The following is a 15,417-nucleotide window of genomic DNA, read 5'->3' as shown; positions in this document are numbered from 1 at the left end:
AATCCATTCTTATGTAAGTTGTCACATTCAATTCAATAGGACAATTATATACAAATGGATTTATGAGAGGCATACTCATAAATTTGTTCTGCTTGTGGATCATGAAAGAGGAAAACGGTTGCATAAAACTACTATTTTTAATGCAAGAAAATGTTACTGTAATTACGCATAGTCTTTAGTAGGGAAATTAAAATACTGCAAAATTGCAAAATGTCCCTCTAAATCTTGGAGATTGTATAGTAATCAGTGTTGTCTTTCAGCGGTAAAAGACACTTTGCTCCTGCTGTGGTCAGCTCTATTTGCAAAGCTTTGTTAGTGTAAAGTACTAGCCATCTTCAGTTAAAGTGATGTCTTTGCTGTGTGTGTTATCAGCTCAGCATTCAAGCTGCCAGTAGGAGTGGATGAGAAGAACCGGAGTAAGTTTATTAGACAGCCAAGCCTCTCTGTGTGTGTGTGTGTTTGTGTGTGTGTGTGATGGACTGACTGAGCCAGCTGACTGTTTCTCCTTTGGGCAAATAATTGTTTAACCTTTTAAGAGATCTCACAAGCAGCACATTCCAATTAGCACACTGCTCATTAACACTTATTTGCATGTGTGCACACATAATCATACATCGCATGCACTTTATCTCAGATAAAACACTGTCCAAGGTCAGACAAAACCCTTGCACTTAATACAGCAGTCAACACCTATCAATGAAACTTTATATTTTTATATACACATTTCAATACCACAGCAAAACTAATATGATATCTAACATATTATTTTATATAAATTATTGAAATATTTTTTTTTTATTATAGAAACGATTAAACCATGAGCTCTGAAAAACAGTTAGCTGTCATCTAATTGTTGGTACTTGGCGTTACTGATACTGTAGAAATATATAAACATTTCCACCCATCTGAGTTTCTTCCTCTAGTTTGTCAGTACAAACACACACACTCAGCCAAGCATGGATAAATGTTTGAAATATTCATACACAAGGACACAGAAAGAGAAAGAGAGGCTGTAAAGCTGTGAAACAGAGAGAGTCAATGAAGCCGAGTGAGGGAAAAGCTAGTGATGAAATGAAAGAGTAGCCCTGTTTGATCCAATGCACTGAGCTCATGGTACAGAACACATGGAGAGACTCTCATTAGTGTAATTCAATCTACAAATCTCCTCTGGAAAAACAATGAAAATGTATTATCGCATGCTGCTGAAATGTAGAACTTGCATTTTGTGGAAGACTTCAGTATTTTGAAGGAGGTTGAGAAACTATGTCCAGCTGTATTGTAGCTCTCAGCACTTTGAATGTCCTTGCTGGGAATGAGCCAAAGTAAGTCATTTGATTTACACTGAATGAGCCGTCTGGATGAAAAGAGGACAGAGAGATGCCAGTGCTGGAACTAACATGATACACAAAGCCTGCAGCAAAAACATATTTTTCAGTCAAATCTTTACTTTCTTTGATCATTTTATGATGTGTGGGCATGTTTTTGTGACATATCAGGACACAACTCTGTATAATGACATGGGTATGACACAGGTATTACAAGGAGAGGGTTACTTATGAGGACATAACCCATGTCCCCATTTTTCAAAACGCTTATAAATCATACAGAATGAGTTTTTTTTTTTTTTTTTTGAGAAAGAAAAATTGCACAGTTTCCTGTGAGGGTTAGGGTTAGGTTTAGGGTTGGTGTAGGGCCATAGAATATACAGTTTGTACAGTATAAAAACTATTACGCCTATGTGATGTCCCCACTTTTCACTAAAACAAATGTGTGTGTGTGTGTGTGTGTGAGAAAGCAAAAAAAAAAAAAAACACTAGTGCTGATGTTGCAGCATTTTAGGCATGATAAATTAGCTCTCCACTTACTAATCAGTTTGTCTTTTTGAAATATTCAGTCCATCTGCTCACTATGGGCCGATATAATGCATGAGCCAGAAAAGAAAAACATCAAGAAATGGGGGAATTTGGTGTGGCTGGATAAAATGATCATATGAGCAGGTGTTTTGAAGTGTGCATGCTCCGACTATTACCTTTTAACACGGTCCCCAGACAAGCCACAGACAGATGAAAGGAATCTGGAGTGTTGTGACAGAAGAAGCTGACAGAGGAAAAAGTGCAACAGCGCTCAGGGGTGTTGACGGCACTTGATAACCTGATTTTGCATTTCTGGAACACATTTGATGTGGCAAAGATCTCACTCTTCAATCTCTTTTGTCCTCCTGCTCTATTCTCTCAGGTGCAGGTGGGAAGCTCTGCTCAGGATCAGCGGGTTGTTGGATACATCACTTGTACTCATCTGCACGCTATTGAAGGTAGGTATCACATATAAACATACAAATAGAGCAGACAGTTGGATATCTCATGTCTAGTCATACCTGAAACCAGGATATCAAAGAGACATAAAGGATTAAATGTCCAAAAATAAAAGTTCTTTGTTGATTTTGAAATTATTATTGTTTTTTTTTTTACATATAAATTAGAGGTCAGTGTGTGTTTGCATATTTTGCTCTTACTGTGATAAAATCATCAAAGCTTCCCTCAAATGCAAGATGCAATTCACTATTACACACAAAACAATTAATATATATTATACATGGTGTTGTAAGCTCACTGTATATTACATGAATACACACATCCTGTGAGAGCTCTAAATTAATGCACAGATGTTTGAATTTACACTCTGCATGAGAAATATGTAAGACCGCACTGTTGAATTTTTAATAACTTTCTAGGCTTATTTTACTCTGTTTATATTAGCTGTTTGATCGGTTACATCAAGGAGCTGTAAAGACCAGTTACATTCACAGTCTGGAAGAATCAAGTTCGTGTTGGAGACTCAAGGTCTACAGAAGAGATTTTACAAAGCAAAAACAAACACTCGCTCTCAGTCTCTGAACGTGTCTCTGAATGTGCGCGATCTCGCAGTCTGAAGCGTCTGTCATAGGAAATCAACATGTGCTGTTGTGAATAATTAAGCGAGGCATCTTCTCATAGGACAGACTCACAGTCTCATCAATAATTATTCAGTTGCAAGCCACAACTTTGATTTTAAACACGTGAGACGAAAATGGTGCAGTGGTTGCAGTTTTCTCTTACATAGACACCTCTGTTAAGATCTCAGAAAATGTAGTTTAGTGTTTCATGATCCTTGAAGGTTGTTTTATGGGTATCTCTACTGAAAAAAAAATGAGACTCTTAATTGTGAAGCAGGACTACAGCTGCGTTATTGAGCATTTATTTATTTTTTGTCTTATTGTAATTGTTAATTATCACATGAATTGCAATTATGCATTTAGCAGACATTTAGCAGACAGCAGCAAGTTACTGTGCAGACATTTGAATACTATTTATTGCCATTTTTACATAAGAAGAAGAAACATATCAGATCATTTATCAAAATAATTAATCTTTTATATAATTAAATCTTTCATAGTAGTAGAATAAATAATATTCATTATTATTATTATTGTTTCTTCTTGTTGATGATGTGGTTGTTGTTGTACACTAACAAATGAAACTAAATTAAGCTTATAAACAAACCTTAATCTAATAATACATTTATTTTTATTTTTATAAATGTCATATTATAAATATATGTTTCAATAAACAAACCTTAATTATTATCTGTAGTAATTTTTTTATATGAAATAGTAGTGTAATTATAAAGCTATTTTTCTAGTCAGGACCACAAGGTTGCGTGGGTTTTTCAGGTTTTATCCCCCAGTGGTGTTGCAGTAGTCTGACTGGCATGGTGATGCAGAGTGATCCTGACAGGTTTGTCCCGATCCTACTGCTCGTTTTCCGTACATCTGAGTAGATTTCCACACAGAGCGGGGAAACAGTTGTGTGGATGCGAGTGTTTGTGTGCAACCTGTGAAAACCCACTCTTCTGTGCTTGTGTCTTGTATCTTGTGTCATGCACGCACACACGAATCACCACTCTACATGCAGGGCCTGTGACATCACTGCATGTTGACCCTTGTTTTCTGCTCTGATTAATCAGCGCGTCCCACTCGCCCACAGGGTCCCGGTTCCCATGACGACGGGCTCTCGCCGATCCTGGCGTCAGCCCTATTTAAAGCTTGTGGCCTCTAGCGCTCATTTTTTAAGAAGACACTCCTGCTATTCCAGGATCCACCTACGCCTCTGTGTGTCTGCCACCCGTTCTAAATTTAGAGCAGGGGCTATTTCAGGAGGATAAATGAAACGAGGGAATAAGGCAAGAAACAGAAAGAAGGCAAGAGAAACCTGATTATGTTGGAGATGATGCTGGACAGGGACTTTCAGGGACAAGTGTGGTTCAGTTAATAGAGGAGGCAGCTTTGTCTCTGGATATTGTCAATTGCTTTTTCCCCCTGTCACATTGTGTGTGTGTGTGTGTGTGTGTGTGTGTGTGTGACTTTGACAGTGCAGAGGCAGATTGAAGTTATTCTCCTGACACATCTATGTGAGGTCATTCACTTGCCTTGGACTTGTGGTTTCTTATGCAGTGTAGAGATTTCACCTAGAAGGAAAAACCAGCTCAGTTTTTGCTATTTTATGGCTAATAGAGTTCTAAATTGATTCTTTTAAGTATCGCCTTTTCTCAGATTTCTAATTTTCAGGCCTAGAAAAGGTAGGGAATTTTCCAGTTATAGATATATAGTCTAATGCAGGATTTCTGCTGGTTTTATAAAGACAAATTGAAGACTTATATATATATATATATATATATATATATATTTTTTTTTTATATACATTTTAAGGAATAGAATGGAACCCAGTACATCAATATGGTCTCTACATGTAAATTTCTTATCAATGATTCAAAGTTTGAAAATACATCTTCCAATTAGTGGTCATTTCGTTAATGAAAATTATGATGAAAAATGTTCTAGGTTTTTTCCCTGATGAAAACGAGACGATGACAAGACAATAATAATGTCATTAAACAATCACTGAGACTAAATGGACATACAATATCGTTGATGAAAAAAGATGAGACTAAAATGTAGTTAAAAGAACTTTAAAAGACCTTTACCAAAATCATTTTATTTATTTTTTTAAAACTGGAGCCACATAATTTCAGACTGCTGTACAAGACTCTATTATGCGAGTATTCATGTTTGCCAGATATCAAGACCTCAAATCCCCCCAATTAGAGTTTTTCTGTTAAACGAATACATACTCTGTCAGATTTTTGGCTTTATGCAATCTGGCAAACATTCACACGACCTCTCTCAGCGGAGGCGATATGATCTGAAAACATCGAAATATAGTGGTGTACAAGGAAGCTGGAGTTCAGCGATCTCCATTTGAGGTATTCTGCTTAAATGAAAGGATCATTCAGCCATTCTGTTTTCTGTCGAGTCCTCAACTGCATTGTTTGCAATAGTGGTTATGGATTGTAATGTTAATTATGCGTCCTCTGTGAAGCAATAACTTTTTTTGACAGTAAATTTACAAAAGGTTTCTATTTCAAATAAATACTTTTTATAAACTTTGTATTCATTAAAAAATCTCAAAAAAAACTGTCTTTAAATAATAATATCTCAAAATGTTTTTTTTTTTTTTTTTTTTTTTGGATAAAATAAATGCAGTCTTAAAAAAGAGATAAGAGACTTTTGCAATATATTTAGCAATATATATAAAATAAATGACTGCAGAATGCCAAGATCAATCAGTAACAATTAATCATGTAAACAGTAATTGTTTTGCAGTTCCATTTGGTAACACTAGTGAAGCAGAAATTATACAATACACCTTTAAGAGATTTTTTCTTTTACCACCAGCAACACATACAGACTTCTAAATTAATTAAATGTATGAGGGATACAGCTGAAATGCTGTTCTTTTTCTCTTCTCTCTCTCTCTCTCTTTCTCTTCTACACCTGCCCCTGCCAGCTCCACTAAAGCAGAGGGGAGATGTTACAGATGATCTCCTCGTTTCCTTTTCTTCACTACTCTTCTTTCGCACCCTTCCTGTCTCTGTTTTCCCACCCTGGCCTCATTAAATTGCTACATCTGCCATAACCACCTCAGATCGAGTCGTAAAAATGTAATAAACTGGAGGCGCCTTAGTGCGATGCTATTTCATAACATTTCACCGAAATCGAAAGATTTGTTTTGCACAATGCGCTCAATATGGACTTTATTGAATAAAACCCTCCATAAAATGAAATCCAGGGTTTTCTAACATTTCAGATCTTAGGTATTGTTTGTGTAAATCTGTATTCCTCTCTCAGGTGATTCATCGGTGCGCTGCGAGCAGTTGGATATGCTGCTGGAGTGGGGTGCAGAGTTCAAGAGGGCCACCTCGGGACCCATGGACGGGGAGAAGGTTCTGGAAGATCAGGTGGCCTTCGACGTCGTCCTAGGAGATCTTAACTTTGACAACTGCTCTTCAGGTGCAAACATTATCTCACAAACAGCTGGAAATTGTATTCTAAAACAATAAACATCTAGATTGATTATACATTTATGTACTAATAATAAGCATATATAACAGCTGTGTTAAACATATGTTAGCATCTTTAAACCCATTCCATGACATTTCCCCCACAAAATTATCTTAAAATGTGACTAACAACAATTCCAATTTTACTTGGTCCATTTCTTTTATAAAATCACGGCAAAATCATTGATACTAATGAAAAAAAAAATTATTATAAATATTGTTGTTGTTATTATTGTTATTGCTATTGTTATTATTGTTAGTATTTTTAAATAAAAATGTTGTGGGGGGGGGGGTAATGCCAGAAACTGTATTAATATTTATAATTAATTGTATTAATATTTAATTAATATATTATTATTATTATTATTAATAATAAATAATAATAATAATAATAATAATAATAATAATAATAATAATAATAATAATAAATATTAATTGCATTTAATGATTAAAATTTTTAATTACTTTTAATAATAACAAGAGTTTAATCTTTCACAATTATTATTATTATTATTTAATGTATATTTTATAGCCTGAACTATCATTCTATAATACTGCTAATATTAATCAGCTTGTTGTGTATGACCAGAAGGAGGCAATGTAACCTTTTCTGAACGACTCTTTCTCACATGGTTTCTGTTATTCAGAGGACAAGCTGGAACAGCAGCATGCCCTCTTCACTCATTATAAAGACCCCTGTCGTCTTGGTCCTGGAGAAGACAAACCGTGGGCTTTGGGTGAGTTTAGTAAAAGAAGTTCTACAGACAATGCCATTAAAGCTGGGGTGTTGTGGGTTAGTGGATAGAGATCTGTACTTGAGGTTTACCAATGTGGGTTTTTCAAGAACTGATGCAAATATCTAGAAAGCAGGTGCAAATCTTACAGAGGGTTCTGATAATAGATGTAATAATGCAAAGATACATATCCATTTAATGTATAACATCCATTTTATAGATGGGTAGTTGAGACACAAATGGTTAATGTGCATGTAATATCAACATCAAGGTTTTAATGTTTAATGGAAGGTATGTGTAATACAAAATTGTGTATATGAATGCAATTATTAGCATATTCATTTCATCCGAACCTTTTCCAGACACATACAAAAATAGTCTCTTATAACCTTTTTTTCTTAAAGTTTCTCTGCAATTGTAAAGTTGCTTCCATGTCAGAGCTAAATTAGATGTCTCACAGCAGTGCTCTCCATGGCCACACACAGATGGTGTACAGTGCACTAGATGAGCTGGCAGGAGACCACAGGAGAGAAGTTCTTGCCCAGCCCCACATCTGAAATAGATCTAACAGAGTGAAGGCCTTTAATGACACTTCTGATTTCAGTGGGCACCAGATGTGGGTGTGTTTCACTTCTCTTTCATAGCACACCCTGTTTTTTCTTCTCTTCTGAGGTTCATGGCCTGGTGAGGGTATGACAATTGAAACTCTGTATAGAGGAATGACAAATATTTAGTTAATAAGCTCTAGTACTCAACCTTATTTAGTCCATGACGCATCTTTTTTGATTCAAGAATTCTTGGATCCCACACTACTCAAGTCAGATTTCAACTATAACATAATGTTCTTTTTATGACTTTGGTTAAAATATTAATAATATTATTAAATAAATATCTTACTTTATATTTTACTATTTGAAACATAGATCTTTTGCTTTAAATTTTATGCGTTTATATATATATATATATACACACAGTGGTGTAAAACGTGTTTTTTCATGTTTGTCACACTTGAATGTTTCAGATAAAAAAAAAAAATAGTCAAAGAAAACACAACATGCCGTTTTAAATGAAGGTTTTTATTATTAAGGGAAAACTAAATCCAAAACTACATGGCCCTGTGTGAAGAAGTGTTTGCCCCCTAACCCTAATAACTGGTTGGGCAACCCTTAGCAGCAAAAACTGGATAGGTGGACTTGCTGGGGCGTTTGGATCATTGTCCTGCAGCAGAACCCAAGTTCGCTTCAGTTTGAGGTCACGAACAGATGGCTGGACATGTTCCTTCAGGTTTTTTTGCTAAACAGCAGAATTCATGGTTCCATTTATCATAGCAAGTCTTCCAGGTCCTGAAGCAGCAAAACAGCCCCAGACCATCACACTACCACCACCATATTTTACTGTTGGTATGATGTTCTTTTTCTGAAATGCCGTGTTACTTTTACACCAGACATAATGGGGGACACACCTTCCAAAATTTTCGATCTACAGCATATTTTCCCAAAAGTCTTTGGATCATCATCTTGTTTTCTGGCAAAACTGAGACGAGCCTTTATGCTCTTTTTGCTCAGCAGCGGTTTTCGTCTTGGAACCCTGCCATGCAAATCGTTTCTTTCTTATGGAGTCTTGAACACTGACCTTAACTGGGGCAAGTGAGGCCTGCAGTTCTTTGGATGTTGTTGTGGGGTCTTTTGTGACCTCTTGGATGAGTCTTCGCTGTTCTTTTTGGGTAATTTTGGTTGGCTGGTCACTCCTGGGAAGGTTCTACACTGTTCCATGTCTTTGCCATTTGTGAATAATAGCTCTCACTGTTGTTCACTGGAGTCCCAACATGGCTTTACAACCTTTTCTAGACTGAAAGATCTCAATTACTTTCTTTCTCATTGGTTTCTGAATTTCTTTAGATCTCGGCATGATGGCCAGTTTTTGAGGATCTTTTGGTCTTTACTTTGTCAGGCTGGTCCTATTTAAGAGATTTCTTGATAAGAACAGTTGTGGCAGTAATCAGGCCTGTGTGTGGTTAGAGAAATTGAACAAAGGGTGTGATAAACCACAGTTTACCACAGTGTATGTACTAAGGAATAACTGATGACAGGCCATTGAATTATTAGAAAAATAATGCACACCTGACGTGGTGAGTCGTTACACCACGGGTGTGCATTATTTTTTTAATAATTCAACAGTTGAATACAACTGTCAATTATTCCTTACACACACACACACACACACACACACACACGTATACTGTCTATTAAACACTTCAAGACATCAATCAGATGATATAGTTAAAGGGATTCGTCCGGTTTTTGTACTTAAATCGTTATTGTGAGTAGGATTATAGCTTCAGCAAATCATCAAGTGCCTGCTTTGCTAGTTCCAAAACGTAATTTTGAAGCTGGTAATGGAAGCTTGAGCCGTTGATGGCATTCTAATGCAGTTATTTAGGAAGTTATTAGAAAGAGAGCAAAAGAGACAGAGACGCACACACACACAGAGAGAGAGAGAGAGAGAGAGAGAGAGAGACAGCTTGTGTGAATTAGGCTAATATAATATGCTTATATGCTTTGCTTATATGTTTGTTTGTTTTTTTCTAAATCTATTTTACCTTATTTATACTATCACTTTACTACTTAAAAAACTGGATGTGTTAGATTACAATGAAAGCACAAAGTACATTTGTAGTGTTACAAACATTTATCATTCTGATTTTTTATAGGTAGGAACTAATTCATATTTGGCTGTTTTAAAATGTCTGACATTTTGCGATTTTTTTTTTATTAGAAATGTAGGCCATTTTTCTTTTCAATAGGCCTCAAGAATCTGGTACTCCCATTATTAATTTTCAAAACTTTTAAAGAAATTTTAGGAGACCCACTGAAATCCTTAAATAAAGAACAGTTGTCACAAAGAGCACCTTGATGGAAAGTACTGGAACTTTCTGGCTATGCTAGAATCAGTGAAGTATTAAGAGCCAAAAACAGAAGACAGAAAAGGGATTGGTGGAGATGGACAAATAGAAACATGTATTTATATATATCAGAAGCAGAGTCGTGACTCATACAGATTTCCCTTGAGCTCATTTTAGTGCTGGTGTTACTCTCAGCGGTCCCAGTGGGTTTTGTCCCTCTAGTTGCTCTCAAGAGACCTTGATTGCTTTGAGATGTCAAATATCTGCTCCTTGAATGATTTAATGATCTTTTAAGTGAACATACTCTCAGGGTATAAACATGTTAAAAATCCATATCTCCAGTTCATATATAAACTCTATGTGCATGTTTGCATGTGTATATTATACAGGTACATATCTGGACACAAGTGGTCTGTATGATGAGGAAGTCAGCTCACCAGAGAGCCTACAAAAGTAAGCTGAACACAAGTACAAATATAGATATCTATAGATTATGCATTTAAAACATTCACAACACTCAGTTATATTTTATTTCTCTGACAGAGTCATGGAGAATGAAGAGGGGAGAAAAGAGTACTTGGTGTTCCCTGCCAGCAAGAACCATTGTCCCAGCCAGAAGGGGCGCAAAATCCCCCTAAAAGGTAACGGCAGGAGAATCGATTACATCCTTTATAAAGAGGACTGCCTGCAGCAAGACTGGAAAGTGGTGAGTTCTGATTAAAAAACATACTTCCCTTTTCAAGTTCATTATGCAAATAATGACTAAATCCTAACTGTGACTAAAACTCACAAGTGAATGCAAAAACATGGGGCTGCACATGGGAGGTCAATAAACAAAATCACCTCCTGTTGAGTTTATAGACTTTCCAACAGAACATACTGCACTGGGTAGCATATCCCAAAATGCAGTGCAGGTGGTTTGATTTTACATTTCTAGTGTGAAGAAAATAATAACAGCCATGATTTGGGGCTGTATATGCACTATATTGTGCAGAAATAGTAAGTGTTACTTCATTGGTGCAAGTGGCATGCACATAAGGTTGGGCTTTGACGCTAAAGTGCCCTTTCAGTCAACAATTTCCACCGAAGGGAAATTATACAGTTCATAACTATACAGTATTCTTGTCATAGTAACCTATTATGTTTACTTATGCTTACTTAAATCGGTAACACTTTATAATAACTGCACACTATTAATCATTAATTAAGCATTAGTAAACAGATTATTCATAATTTATAAAGCATTAATAGACAGTAATAAGCAGTTTATAAATACAGATATAAATGCTTTATTCTTGATTTAAAAGCATCTATAATGTGTTTAATAATTGTATTTACATACTTTATTCATGATCAATTTATCATTTCTCAATGAAGTATAGCATTATTTACAAACCAGTTATTTAGGAGTTGCCAGTGATTCATAAGATCACAAGAAATGTAGTAAATTCAGGTAGTTATAAAGCATTTAGTAGTGGTCAGTTAACTATTTAAGTGAGCTCATCTAAAGTGAGTCTAGTTATGCCTTGTAAAGCATTTATAAAGGATATTTAAAGGCTCAGTTATCTTCTAAACAAAAAACGGAAACAAACACCACACAGTGAGGCAGAACATAGAAATATTAACAGCCTTTAAATCTCATTTGTAAAAGCTTTACAAGGCATAAATAGTCCTCACTTTAGATGAGCTCACAAAAATAGTTAACTAACAACTACATGTTTTATAACTACCTGAATTAACCCTGAATTACAGTAGAAATACATGTATATAAACCATTTATTAACACTATAAGTAACTATTACTATATGTCTGAATAAAAAGATGTATGAATGCACATTTAAATAGTTTATTAATCATTTACTTACAATTTCTAAGTAATCTTATGAACCATTGACAACTCCTTAATAACTGGTGTGTAAATAATGCTATATTTAATTTAGAAATGATAAATTAATCATTAATAAAGTATGAAAAAACAATTATTAAATACATTATAGATATGCTTTTAAATCAGGTATAAATCATTTATATCTGTATTTATAAACTGCTTATAAATGTCTATTAATGCTTTATAAATGATGAATTAAATGTTTCCTAATGCTTAACTAATGATTAATAGCATGCAGTTATTATAAAGTGTTACCCTTAAATCTTTGGTGCCATCCCATGGAGCAGTGTTCGAATAGCATAAGGATTAAAGAAAAAGATTATATGTCACATCTGTTCAAATTCAAATAGCCACAGAGGTATTCATTTCTATATAATATATTTTTGCTGTCATTTTAAAAGTCATTAAAGACTTGATTTATCACCCCTTAAAGGATATAGAGGAGTTCAGCTTCATCACTCAACTTGCTGGATTGACTGACCACCTCTCGGTGGCTGCAAGATTGGTTGTGTCAACTGGAGAAGAGGAGACTTAGGACCGTCCATAATTTAAAAAAATCAATGCCAAGGAGAGAGAAGGGGAGAGACAAAGAGAGAGTGGGAGAACTGAGTGAAAGGAAAAGCAGCAAGAGGATGCATTTGTCAAGCTTCCCGACAGATGAGGGCAGGGTGATTGAGTAAGTCATAAAAAACGATGGATGACAGAGAAGTGAGAACACAGACAAGAGAGGGGGGTGAAGGAATAGAGAAACTACCAATCAGCTGAAAGCAGCTTGATGGTTGAAGATTTTGTGGACGTTGGTTCTCCATCCACCCCTTGACTCTCAGTGTTTACATCTGATCTGAAGAACAAAATTAAAGATTTACTCACCTTTGCACGTCTGAAGCTTCTCTTGGGCCCTTCATGGGGCGGAGGCCATTTTCTGGTGCCATGACCCGGATATTTAAATGAAGGCTATACATTGTAAGAAGAAAGAATGCGTACATTGACTGTACCGGTCATCCTGTCACACAGTATGGAAAAGGACATATACAGCTGTGTGTTTAAAGTTAGTCCCTCAGCGTTCTTCAAAAGACCTCAGCAAGTGTCTTTCTTTTCTAACGTCTTTCTAAGGTTTCTATGGCCTCGTGCCATCTTTTTAGGGAGTTTATAGACTGATATGCAATACTGATCAAGGTTGCATTGTATGGCCTCGCGTAACACTAAGATAAACAACATGTTTCTTCGTCTGCTGGGATGCATTAATCAAGTCCTGAAGTATGGCAGTGGCGCCATCACTGCAAACTATGGAAAAACTGAGCAATTGGTGGGAATTTAACCCCCAACTGTTGCTAAATGCATGTTTGCCAGTGCACTGCCATGTCTGTCATGGCCTGCATGCTTGACATGAACCCCGAGACTCAATTAACACAGACTATTTTTCACACTCAAGCCCCATCCCCTAACACTTTTCCTTCTTTCAGTATTGCTGTGGCTCCATCACAGGAGAATGGTGTCATACAAGGCATCGCAGTGTTCACCGTTTACATATTTGAGCCAAGATTGTCATCCCTTGCAAATGTTTACACACTTATCAGGCAACGGTACCCCAAGACCTACCCCAGGTAGACCCACTGAAGCTCGCTCTTCATGTGTTAACACGATTACTTTTATACTCTCTAAAATTCTCTTGTTAAGTTGTTGTTATTGTTATTATTATCATTATTCTTATGAATACTATGGTTCGTAGATTTGACATTATGTGCTTTTTACAAATGACTACATTCCCCATGATTCATTTATCTGCTTTTTTGCTGTGTTAGAGGTTTACAATGTAATGTTTTGACTGACAGACTAATTGGCCAATTAGTATCCCTATAAACAACTTTAGAATAACCATATCAAATGCTGTATTCCATTCAGTTGTGCAAGAGAATGCTACTAAAACACAAGAACTAAAAGGTGTTTGGTTGTGTTAATGTTCTTTTTTTTATGCACCTTCTCCATAGTTGTGAAAATACATACTAAAATACAAAAATAATAAAGGAACGCAAGTCTTCATCATTGGGTTGAAAGGGTCTGAGCATGGAGAGTAACTCTAAAGTGTTGGTTCTTTTTAGTATATCAGCAATGTATATGAGTGATGCTTTTGAGTCAAATCTGTTTTAGATTAATCAAAAATATACAGCGCAAGTACTGAAGTCCGATTTCTGATGATTGACTCTTTTGACAGTGCGACCAGGAAAATCCTGAATGAACAACCATTTTTGAGTAGATAATTTTTTGCTGAATCAAACACGTGGAGATAATTGCAACTAACTGTGGGATTTATAAAAGCATAGTTATGATGATTATTTATATGGCAATGTAGAATTAAAAATACATGCTACATGAGTTTTGTCAGTATTTTATAAATGTTAATGAATAATAAATTGTAAATGGTATGAAATAATTTTTTTAAATGATTACAAAAAAATCTCTTTTTTATTTTTATTTAATAGAAAAGGACAAAAAACAACTGTGAAAAGTCATTAAAAAGTATATGTAAAGACTTTTTTTTTGTTAAACAATTATTATTATTTATTGTAAACTTAAATGTATTTATCCTACAAATTATTTTAATTGTTTAATTAATAAAAACAGAGCTGTGGTTGGAAGCCAGTGAAAGAAGCATCTAATATGAAACTTAGGATGGAATGCAGCATTGATCATTATGCACTTTCCTGACATTAATTTTAATCTTGCGTATCATTCTCCAATCAGGTCAGTGTGCCATAATAATTAACCGTATCCAGATCCTCCAGTACTAATGCTTATAAGGGAGCATGGGGTATGATTCAGATTATCTGTTATTAGAAGAACCTGTGTTAATTTAATCTGAAGTTAAACTCTTCCTATTGTATCTAAAATTATGTCATTTTTCAAGGTCAGTGTTGAAGGGTCGGACAGGGAGAGCTGTAGTAGAAATGCATGCAGTGAAAAAAAAAATGAAGCTTCAAAATTTCTCACTCTCTTCGCTGTCCAATAAGATCTTACTGTTCTCTATATATTGTTTTTGACACTGTTCATTTTTGTTGCTGTTTCCCTTTATTTTATTTTTTATTTTGAGGAATGCGGCTTGCTTCAAGCTTTCAGCTGGTTGGGCTTTCAAGAGGGAAATGGAAAGGGAAAGGCTTTCTCAGTGTCAGCTCTTTATAACTGCATTTTGGTTCTGCTTTTTATTTAAAAAAATAATAAATTTCCTCTTTGATTAAAAGTGTGTGTGTGTGTGTGTGTGTGTTTTGATTATTCATTAAAAATATGTAAAAAAAAAAAAAAGAATTCTGTGTTCCTTTGATGAATAGAAAGTTTAAAAGATATAATTTCTCTGAAATAGAAACCCTTTGTAACATTATAAATGATTTTACTGTCACTTTAATAAGCTTTTATAAGTTTAATGCATCCTTTCTGAATAAAAGTATTAATTTATATAAACATAT

General features: G+C 35.2%; 1 protein-coding gene across 3 annotated transcripts in view; it reads left to right on the top strand.

The window, feature by feature from the left end:
* Nucleotides 1-15,194, top strand: part of LOC127947462 (sphingomyelin phosphodiesterase 3-like) — a 35,674-nt gene extending 20,480 nt beyond the window's left edge. For all 3 annotated transcript variants that reach the window (XM_052544601.1, XM_052544600.1, XM_052544602.1), the window contains 6 exons: nucleotides 2,236-2,311; nucleotides 6,224-6,385; nucleotides 7,083-7,172; nucleotides 10,461-10,524; nucleotides 10,615-10,777; nucleotides 12,393-15,194. In XM_052544601.1, the coding sequence (XP_052400561.1) occupies nucleotides 2,236-2,311; nucleotides 6,224-6,385; nucleotides 7,083-7,172; nucleotides 10,461-10,524; nucleotides 10,615-10,777; nucleotides 12,393-12,494 (657 nt within the window). In that variant the 3' untranslated portion in view covers nucleotides 12,495-15,194. The remainder of the gene's footprint in view (nucleotides 1-2,235; nucleotides 2,312-6,223; nucleotides 6,386-7,082; nucleotides 7,173-10,460; nucleotides 10,525-10,614; nucleotides 10,778-12,392) is intronic.
* Nucleotides 15,195-15,417: the final 223 nt, after the last annotated feature.

The sequence above is a fragment of the Carassius gibelio genome, chromosome A25, assembly GCF_023724105.1.
Source record: "Carassius gibelio isolate Cgi1373 ecotype wild population from Czech Republic chromosome A25, carGib1.2-hapl.c, whole genome shotgun sequence".
In the NCBI taxonomy this organism is placed as follows: Eukaryota; Metazoa; Chordata; class Actinopteri; order Cypriniformes; family Cyprinidae; genus Carassius; species Carassius gibelio.
Note: the sequence above shows the minus strand (reverse complement) of the source record. Positions and strands in the feature narration are given on the sequence as shown.